This window comes from Ylistrum balloti, unplaced genomic scaffold, assembly GCF_031769215.1.
Source record: "Ylistrum balloti isolate Yb309-2 unplaced genomic scaffold, AGI_CSIRO_Ybal_v1 Utg371956, whole genome shotgun sequence".
Lineage (NCBI taxonomy): Eukaryota > Metazoa > Mollusca > Bivalvia > Pectinida > Pectinidae > Ylistrum > Ylistrum balloti.
The window spans coordinates 44,880-55,830 of record NW_026782958.1 but is presented as its reverse complement, the minus strand read 5'-3'; the positions used below and the strand labels follow the sequence as shown (position 1 = coordinate 55,830).

The following is a 10,951-nucleotide window of genomic DNA, read 5'->3' as shown; positions in this document are numbered from 1 at the left end:
TTAGAATAAAAATCCCTAAACGCAGCTAAAATACTACTATTATCCGAAACTGAGGAAGACTCATTTAAATCAATTTTCTCTATAATTTTTTCTTACTTCGATCATTCTCCATTTTGAAAAAAAATCTTGATGATTTTTCTGAAAAATCTAAAAACTTGGCTCTCGATCTTATCATAGATCCCCGGGAACTATCAAGATGGAAATTATTAATTTGATTTTTAATAGAGTTAATCTGGTCCAAAAAATCACCCGGTGACTGCTTCTCTAAGACGTGTAATTCATTAAACTTGCACTGTAAGGATTTTAACACACTGCGCCTGACCTTGGCCTTCTTCTTACAATATTCAATGATGAAAAATTTAACAACAGATTTACAGTCATCCCAATTATCTAACAATACAGGTGTATCTTTGACCAAATCAAGCCAAAATTCTTTAAAAGATATTTGAAAAGCCCTATCTCTTAACACACTATTATTCAATTTCCAATAAGAAGGACCAAACCTAGCTTCTGAAAATAATTTAATTTTTAAAAATACAAAATCATGATCTGAGGAACCAGACGGAAAAACCTTATTCTCTAGTAAATATTGTTTCAAACAACAAGAGATATAAAAACGATCTAAACGACATGAAACACCATTGCCACGCCACGTGGTCGAAAGTATATTAGGGAACATTGATCGAAAGGTTTCAAACAACTTAAAATCAAATGTACAAATATTTTGTTATCAAATATCACAGGCCTACACCCAAATGACAATAAACTGCCACCGTCCCTATCCAGAAATTTCTTACATTCCAAATGGCAACTTAAAATCATGACAAATATTTTGTTATGTACAAAATCACACATAATTTTGACATTCTGTATTATTATTCACAATAGACATTGGAAGAAGAAAACGCTACGAAATGACAGACGTATACTAACAAAGCATGGCAGAGAGAAAACAGGCGATCTTGAATAGTAAGGATCGTATAGTAAATACAAAAATTAAAACTAACGTCAAGATGACAATACGTGTTAAATTGGGATAACCAAGACCGGTTTTGTGAAAAAGTATTTGTTCCGACTAACAACATACAAGAAATATGACTATTTAAGAAAAGACTATGTATACATATTAAAAGAATATAAATCGAAACCGTATATAATTACGAAACACACCATATAGGTTGGAAAATCAAAGTCCGTGGACGAAAGGGAGTCAAAAGGGGAACGCAGTGCCGCCGCCATGATCAATTGGATAATAAAAAAGTCCATTACCAGAAACGAATCAAAAACCGGACTTACTTACAGGGGGCCTCCTCGTCAATTACTAACCGGTCCTCAGACGAGTCATACATTACATCATCCTCCTGGGAGTCCACGGGGGTCCTCTGTCCAGGGGCTATGTCTCCATCTGATAGAATAATGGGGGAGGCACCGTAGTGCTTCCCCTTCTTTGACACTCGAAACCCCTCATCGTCCACCAAGGGAACCGAACGCTTTGTAGCACGAGTGAGATTCTCGTTGCCGCTCCCTCCGGGCGAGGGAATCGCGGGGTCCCTACCGCTCCCTCCGGTCGAGGGGCTCGCGGCCTCCTCCGAAGAGGGGCTCGCAGCCTCCTCCGACGGTCTCTTAGGATCTCCCACAGGCTGACTCGGGGCACCCGACGAGGACGAAGTCGCTATTTGGGCAAATCCGTGTCTACGCACCAAAAACTCTTTACAGGAAGTGAAATTTTCTATTTCCGAGTTTTGCTGAAATATAAGTACTTTGTTACCATGACAGTGTTGTTGACCAGTATTTTTGCATTTTTAGCATTTTTTCAGTAGGTAACCATGACAATCAAATGTCAGAAATCAGAGGCTGGGTTACCTTGGCATAGGTAGCCCGAGCCGCTGTCTCCGACCTCCCGGGACACTGGGACCTGACGTGGCCTACTTGCTGACACCGCAAACAAATCGGGGGACGACCAGGAACCACAATAAGGGCCGACTTCCCAAATAAAACCGCCCTGTGAGGAATTATGTCCTGGTCACCCTCCCTTATTATCAATGTCAATACCCTCGTTCCTGTTTCCAAGGCCATACCTCCCACAGACGTCGTTTCCCGGCTAATGTTTATCACTGATCCGAAATAGTCAAAATGAATGGCAATGGAATCATACGATATCCAAGTCGGAAGCCAAAGTACCCTGACTGTCAACCTCCGTCTATCACATCTTTCAGGGTGCATGAAAAAATGTTGCTAAAATTGGTCCTGTCATGTTTAAGTGGACAATGTGGGGTTTCATTTTTTTCAGGATAATATTTTAGCTTTGTGTTGGAGATTACAATGAAAAAAATGTTGCTAGCTTTACCACCATTCTGACAGTGTTGTTGATTGTAAGATAGGTGTTAAGAATTAAATTTCTTCTGGAAGGTTGGAATTAGCAGTATTTTTGCATTTTTAGCATTTTTTCAGTAGGTAACCATGACAATCAAATGTCAGAAATCAGAGGAATCTTTTTTTTTTTTTTTACACAAATTTCATCTCTCTACTGTTAATGTAATTGTTATGTAGTTTATAAATATATATATAAACAATAGAATCCACCACTTCCGGTGACGTCACCGTTGCAAACCACACGTTCGGGGCCTCACACCTAAATATAGACTGTATTTCAGCTCCGTCCAATCCTGAGTCCATCAATGCCTTGGCAACTTCAAACCGGGTAACAGAGTTCCGTCTGGCTCCAGAAATATTGAATCGTACCGATCTTCGAAGAACTTCGATATCAATATATATTTATCCATACTGGTCAAAAGTCACCAATGTATAAGGTTTTTTTTTTGTTTCATAAAATTTTATTCATATAATTACAAATTAAAAACGTCATAGGAAATATCCTAATGACGCCATCAATACTGATTTAATACATTTGATCCAGCAGTACAATTGTTAATAAATGCCATTAGACATATGAACACAAATTACCTGATATAAACAATATCTTATGCCTTGAATTTATCATAGTTAGGAATAATAATTAATGACTATAATGGCAAATTGACAACAAGTTCATCATTCTTTATAGAACAAAATATATCTGTGGTACACCAATACTCAATAAATCGTGCCAAAGAAAAACGGGAAAAGTCGGATTGAATACGAACTACAATCTTAGTTAACAAATGACAAACAAGAGAATCCGACGTAACAGTTTTCTTTTCAAATTTCTTGGCACAACGGATAAACCAAATGGAGGATAGGGACTCTGACAATAGGTAAAGAACGAGTGACTTCATCTTAAAGGTTATGCTAACAGGAGAATGAAAACGCCAAAGAGCCAAATTAGAGGGAATTTTGTCGTTAGAAATCTTTTTTATCCATGAACCAACAATGCAGATCAAAGGCTGAACAAGAGCACATTCAAAAAATAAATGTGGAATAGTTTCAAAACCATCACAAAAAGTACAATTTTTTGACAAATTAATGCCAAATCTATGCATCCGGAAATTAACAGGCAAAATTTCATGTACAATTTTAAAGACAACATCACGGGAATAGGTATCCAAGAACCCATTGGAAACATTCAAAAATACATGCTTAAAATCTACTGTCGGAAACACCTTCACAATACGAGGTTCCTTTATATCTTTTGATAACACTTTTATGTAAAAATCTTTTGTAGTTGAGGACTCCAGATTAAAATCCGGAAATTCCTTAACAAAGTACTGAAAAACTTTATTAACATATGAATAAAAAGTAGGACATCCCTCACTATGAGGAGCATTATTATCTACAAAAGTAAGAAATTTTCGTAGTTGTAAAGACAACCAATACATGGTGAATACCTTCCATTTCGCCTCAGAGTGACCATACAAAAATTGTTGACAATGTTTCATATGAAGAGAATGTAACTTTGCCTTTATATTAACAATAGAAAGACCACCACTCGTCGGGTTTGTATATGCTGTCGAGCGCGCAAGTGGCTCTGCCGAAGAATGCCATAAAAATCGAAATAAAGTTCTCTGAAAAAGATCTAAATAATGGCTAGGCATTATAACAATAGTACCAGTGTACCAAATCTTGCTGCACGCCAGGACCTTTGTAACTAAAGATTTTTGTGTCAGTGATAATTTTCGAACTTTCCATGAATCTAAGGTCCTGGAGAATTTCCGAAATATTGGCTGCCAAATATCGTCAGGTGTAATATTATAACCAAACCAAATACCACATATTTTCAACTTTTCTACCCAGCTTATACCAAAGGGGTGATCAGAGCGTGATTTCCATTTTCCCAAAAATAAGCCTTTGGTTTTACTCAAATTAAGTTTTGAACCTGACGCCTTGCCATAAATATCGCACCAATAAAATAACTTTTTAATGGAAGAATCTGTACAGCAAACACCAGTACTATCATCCGCATAAAGGGAAATTTTAGCTGAGTCGGAGGAACCCGGTAATTTCATACCAATAATTTCAGGGTCGTCGCGAACTTTTTTAGCAAAGGGTTCCAAAACCAAAACGTACAAAAGGGGAGATAGACTACAGCCTTGCCTTACACCACGAGTGATGGGGAAGGGGTCAGATATAAACCCATTAACAATAACAGAAGACATGACATCATTATATAAAATACTGACCCACTTAATAAATTCAGGGCCAAAATTATAAGCTTTGAGCACTTTAAATAAAAAACTATAATTTACTCTGTCAAAAGCTTTTTCTTGATCGAGTGATACAAAGGCACATTTTAAATCTTTCTGATTAACATAATCAGCAATATTACGCAATAAATGACAATTTTCAAAAATAGATCGGTCCTTAATAGCACACGTTTGATCAGTATGAACAATATTACCAATTACTTTACTTAACCTATTAGTAATAACTTTAGACAATATCTTGTAATCGATATTCAACAGTGATATAGGCCGCCAGTTCTTCATATTGGTTGAATTACTGGGGTCCTTACAGAATAAAGAAATATACGACATTTTCTGAGTATAACATAATTCACCTCGTTCAAATATTTCATTATACAGAGAAACCAATTGATCTCCTAATATATTAAAAAATGTAAAATAAAACTCTTTCGTAAGTCCATCACAACCAGGAGATTTATTATTTTTCATGTGTTTTAGAGCAAACAATACTTCCTCTTTTCTAATTGGCCCCTCACACAAAAAACGGTCTAATTCATTTAATTTTGGAAGGTCTTCACAAAAAGAGTTAGCTAAAACAGAATCAGTATCCTCCTCAGAAAAAAGTTTAGAATAAAAATCCCTAAACGCAGCTAAAATACTACTATTATCCGAAACTGAGGAAGACTCATTTAAATCAATTTTCTCTATAATTTTTTTCTTACTTCGATCATCCTCCATTTTGAAAAAAAATCTTGATGATTTTTCTGAAAAATCTAAAAACTTGGCTCTCGATCTTATCATAGATCCCCGGGAACTATCAAGATGGAAATTATTAATTTGATTTTTAATAGAGTTAATCTGGTCCAAAAAATTACCCGGTGACTGCTTCTCTAAGACGTGTAATTTATTAAACTTGCACTGTAAGGATTTTAACACACTGCGCCTGACCTTGGCCTTCTTCTTACAATATTCAATGATGAAAAATTTAACAACAGTTTTACAGTCATCCCAATTATCTAACAATACAGGTGTATCTTTGACCAAATCAAGCCAAAATTCTTTAAAAGATATTTGAAAAGCCCTATCTTGTAACACACTATTATTCAATTTCCAATAAGAAGGACCAAACCTCGCTTCTGAAAATAATTTAATTTTTAAAAATACAAAATCATGATCTGAGGAACCAGACGGAAAAACCTTATTCTCTAGTAAATATTGTTTCAAACAACAAGAGATATAAAAACGATCTAAACGACATGAAACACCATTGCCACGCCACGTGGTCGAAAGTATATCAGGGAACATTGATCGAAAGGTTTCAAACAACTTAAAATCATGACAAATATTTTGTATCAAATTACACCCAGCAAGTCCACGGTCTGGATTACCACCTACCTTATCAAGAGCACTCTGCTCGATACAGTTAAAATCACCCGCAAATATCACAGGCCTTCTGCACGAAAAAAGATTTACGATGCTATCAAAAAATATCCGCCGCTCCCCTTCAATGTTAGGAGCATACACATTGACAATTCTATATTCACTATCGAGGTATCTGAAATCAATAAACATAGCCCTACCGTCCCTATCCAGATCAAATTTCTCTATTTTTACATCAATAAAAAACAACACAGCGGTGCCTCTACTTTTAAGTGTACCAAAATTCCAAATGGCCTTACATTTCAAAAATTTCTCAATACGCATGCCTACAGTAAGGTTAGATATATGAGTTTCTTGTAACAAAAATTTCTCAATGTGTATATTTAGATATATGATTGTTAACAGCACAATGTGTATATTATTGTTATGTACAAAATCACTTAATTCATACTGTTTGGATTTTGATAAGAACCCATTACAGTTCCAAGTTATTATATTCATTGTATTATTATTCATTTTCAGATATTCAATAATTGGAAGAAGAAAACGCTAACCAATGGGTGACAGTGAAAGGACGACTGAGCGAGAAAAACAACCGCATCGATAAAAACAGGACAGGTAAGCACAACTTGGAAAAAGGTGAGTGTATTTACGGCCGAAAATAGCGAGGCACTGAATGTGACAAAAACACAGGTAAAAGAAGGCACGAGCGCGTACACGTAGCCGCGAGCTATAACAAGAACGAGACCACTGAACACCAGCACAGGTAAACGCCGCACAGGTAAATGTAGTGTTAGCTTAATGTGAAAAAAGGAAGGAAAATGAATGAATTTAGAAAAATCATCATGGAACATTCTGAAATAAAAAATCCAAAACATTCCAATATTTGAATAATGCATATATGTAGGCACAGCGAAACATGATAACATAATAATTATGTTACCACCCGCTTGTAGAACTAACAAATATGACCTAAAGAAGCTTACATTACTGAGACAAACACTAGAGACATTCTGCACTACAAAATGACAGACGTATACTAACAAAGCATGACAGAGAGAAAACAGGCGATCTTGAATAGTAAGGATCGTATAGTAAATACAAAAATTAAAAGTGGCGTGAGGATAACAATGCATGATATAAATATTTGTACCGGAATGACAAGATATGAGCCATATGGCTAGTTAAAAAGGCTGAAATACCATTGACAAAGGGTAGTAAATATAAATCAAGGGCAATTAAACTGTAAACCATTACAAAAAACACCATATAGGCTAGAAAAACATAGTCCATGGACGAAATAAGGTCGAAAAGGGATCGTTGTGCCGCCGCCATTGTCAATAAGATTTTTAAAAAGTTCATCACCGGAAAATCATACACTCACCCTCATCAGGCCTCCTCATCTATGACGAGCAAACCTTCCGACGAATCGGACATCGCCTCGTCCTCCTGGGGTCAAACGGGGGTCCTCTGACCAGGGGCCAAGTCCCCATTGGTCAAAATGACGGGGGAAGCACCGGAGTGTTTCCCCTTCTTAGCCATCTGGAATCCCTCGTGATCCATCTGAGTTCCAGGGCGCTTTACAGTGTGATGAGGTCCTTCGCAACCGTTCCCTCCGGTCGAGGGGCTTGTGGAATCCTTGCCGCTCCCTCCGGGCGAGGGACTCGCGGTCTCCATACCGCTCCCTCCGGGCGAGGGGCTCACGGTTTCTTCTGGGGACACCGTTGAGGTCACCTTCGCTGCGTATGATTGTTTCGCTGTCACTACAGGCCTTCCAGGACACTGGGCCCTTACATGCCCTACCTGTTGACAACGCAGGCAAATCGGCGGTCTCCCTGGAACAACTATCAGGGCTGTCTTCCCAAAAATCCTGTCCCTGTAGGGAATGGCATCTTGGTCACCCTCACGGATGACCATTGATATTATCCTCGTGCCAGTCTCTAACATCACCCCACTTAACTCATCTTTCTCTCTTTCGATAGCCACCACTTTGCCATAAATGCCATCGAAATGACTGGCGATGCCCTCGTCCGATATCCAAGATGGCAGCCACTGGACACGGATCGTAAGCCGTCTTTGGTCGCAACGCTCCGGTCGTAAACAAAACTGTCCCCTCTCCAGGTTGCCATTGTCCACAATAGCGTCCACCTGTTCCATTGACGACACCGTGGCGAACCAAGCATTCGGCGCCTCGCACCGGAAAACGGACCTGATATCGCTCCCGGGAACATCACAGTCCAGCAAAGCACGGACAATCTCAAATCTGGTGACACTGTTTCTTCTAGGGCCGGAAACCTGGAAACGGACAGTGTTCCGGAGTACGTCAACGTCAACGTGACGATAACTCATGCTTATAAAGGCAAGAGAACGGCAAAGCAGCAAAGACAAATGTATCAGGTACACTTTGCCAAAAGGCCGAGAAGCGATACTGTATCGTGCTCCGATACTTCATTATATGGAAAACGTATTGTACTTTGTCACGGTGTTCAGAATATGTACAACCTTACTACTAGCTTGTTAACATAGAAAATAATTTCTGTACGATGTTTGTGGAGATGTGTTTTTGTTAATTGATAAATAGGATATATGTTTGGAGGCCGATTGCATGCAGGTTAGTGCAGCTGCACGAGCAAAACGTATCGTAGAACTGTCGATAAAGATTAGGCGACGTCGTGAAAACGTTGGACTACGTTTCATGATACCGTGGAAGGGAAGCAACTCGAATGAAAAGTTTTCATAGTAATGTGTCCTATGTAACGAGTAATATAAAATAGCAATAACATAATAATAATAAACGAACATGATTATTTAAACACGTCACCGGTACCGGATTAAATAATAATAAAAAAATAGAAAAAATGTAGTATTGCGACATTTGAAGAACTGTCGGATAATCAAGCAAAACAAGTTATGGTAGCAGAACACAGTTTCTCGGTGTGGCCATGGGTGATTGTTTTTGCTCATAACATTACCCCATTATAAAGGTTTTAATTAAAAATGAAAAAAAAAGATCCTTGCTAAAATTGGTCCTGTCATGTTTAAGTGGACAATGTGGGGTTTCATTTTTTTCAGGATAATATTTTAGCTTTGTGTTGGAGATTACTATTTGGGCAGTCTCGAATCCGTGTCTACGCACCAAAAACTAGCTTTACAGGAAGTGAAATTTTCATAGTGTTTACATGTGGTCATGTTATGAAGAATTTCCGAGTTGGAATTTGCTGAAATATAAGTACTTTGTTACCATGACAGTGTTGTTGATTGTAAGATAGGTGTTAAGAATTAAATTTCTTCTGGAAAGTTGTAGTGTTAGGTTGGAATTAGCAGTATTTTTGCATTTTTAGCATTTTTTCAGTAGGTAACCATGACAATCAAATGTCAGAAATCAGAGGAATCTTTTTTTTTTTTAACAAATTTCATCTCTCTACTGTTAATGTAATTGTTATGTAGTTTATAAATATATATATATACATGTAATGATGTATTTTTCATAACCAATCTGCTATACCTGAATATCTCAAACTTGACAAATAATTTCAGGAAAAATGCAAATTAACTGTTTACTGCTACCTTATGGACTTAGTGAGGAAAACGGCAACTACATGTAAATGGAGTTGGAGGTAAATGATTCGTTCATAATACGCGTTGTTTGATCGTACCCGAGATTTTTGTGTATGTGTGTAAATGTATATGTGTATTAAGATGATAATATTTGTATTTGAAATTGAAATGGCGAAGTTTGAGGCGTTGGTTGGTGTGCTTAAGAATATGGCAATGGTATTGCGTGTGGGAAAAGTATAGTGAAAGTTTGGGTAAAGGTTATGATTACTTGTATTTGATTGTTTGGTGGAATGAAATGAAAGAATAAACTCCGTTAGATGCGTACGGCGTTCGCAAGAAGGTAACATGGTGAGTTGTTATACTAATTTTTGATTTGATTTTTTTCTCCTCCAATGGGAGGAGTGGGCCGTTCCCGGATGTACTGCAATACCAGGCCAACCCGTGGTAAGAGCGGAGCAAGCCCCTAACATCTCACCTGTGTCCAAAAATCAGTTTAATATCGAAGTACCCCGGTGGGGCACGTATCAGATATTAAGCTGATAAGAACAGATACTTTTTTTTTTTTTTCATAAAATTTTATTCATATAATTACAAATTAAAAACGTCGTAGGAAATATCCTAATGACGCCATCAATACTGATTTAATACATTTGATCCAGCAGTACAATTGTTAATAAATGCTATTAGACATATGAACACAAATTACCTGATAGAAACAATATCTTATACCTTGAATTTATCATAGTTAGGAATAATAATTAATGACTATAATGGCAAATTGACAACAAGTTCATCATTCTTTATAGAACAAAATATATCTGTGGTACACCAATACTCAATAAATCGTGCCAAAGAAAAACGGGAAAAGTCGGATTGAATACGAACTACAATCTTAGTTAACAAATGACAAACAAGAGAATCCGACGTAACAGTTTTCTTTTCAAATTTCTTGGCACAACGGATAAACCAAATGGAGGATAGGGACTCTGACAATAGGTAAAGAACGAGTGACTTCATCTTAAAGGTTATGCTAACAGGAGAATGAAAACGCCAAAGAGCCAAATTAGAGGGAATTTTGTCGTTAGAAATCTTTTTTATCCATGAACCAACAATGCAGATCAAAGGCTGAACAAGAGCACATTCAAAAAATAAATGTGGAATAGTTTCAAAACCATCACAAAAAGTACAATTTTTTGACAAATTAATGCCAAATCTATGCATCCGGAAATTAACAGGCAAAATTTCATGTACAATTTTAAAGACAACATCACGGGAATAGGTATCCAAGAACCCATTGGAAACATTCAAAAATACATGCTTAAAATCTACTGTCGGAAACACCTTCACAATACGAGGTTCCTTTATATCTTTTGATAACACTTTTATGTAAAAAT

The 10,951-nt window shown here is 37.2% G+C and overlaps 2 protein-coding genes and 1 non-coding gene across 3 annotated transcripts; all 3 read right to left on the bottom strand.

The window, feature by feature from the left end:
• Window positions 1-1,300: 1,300 nt before the first annotated feature.
• On the bottom strand, window positions 1,301-2,769 carry LOC132563996 (uncharacterized; the record flags this gene model as incomplete). Its single annotated transcript, XM_060228748.1, has 3 exons — window positions 1,301-1,620; window positions 1,856-2,235; window positions 2,572-2,769. Coding segments are annotated over 3 exons (898 nt in total), but the record flags the coding sequence as incomplete, so codon positions are not given.
• A 4,685-nt stretch (window positions 2,770-7,454) lies between these two features.
• LOC132563995 (uncharacterized) lies at window positions 7,455-8,348 on the bottom strand. The gene has a single exon (XM_060228747.1). It carries the CDS (start codon window positions 8,346-8,348, stop codon window positions 7,455-7,457), a length of 894 nt encoding a protein of 297 aa, XP_060084730.1.
• A 1,605-nt stretch (window positions 8,349-9,953) lies between these two features.
• Window positions 9,954-10,137, bottom strand: LOC132563997 (U2 spliceosomal RNA). The gene has a single exon (XR_009554815.1). It is a non-coding gene; the product is annotated as a U2 spliceosomal RNA (small nuclear RNA).
• Between the last annotated feature and the right edge of the window lie 814 nt (window positions 10,138-10,951).

Coding starts and splice junctions, on each gene's coding strand:
- LOC132563995 (XM_060228747.1), bottom strand. CDS start 8,348: ATGAGTTATCGTCACGTTGACGTTGACGTACTCCGGAACACTGTCCGT.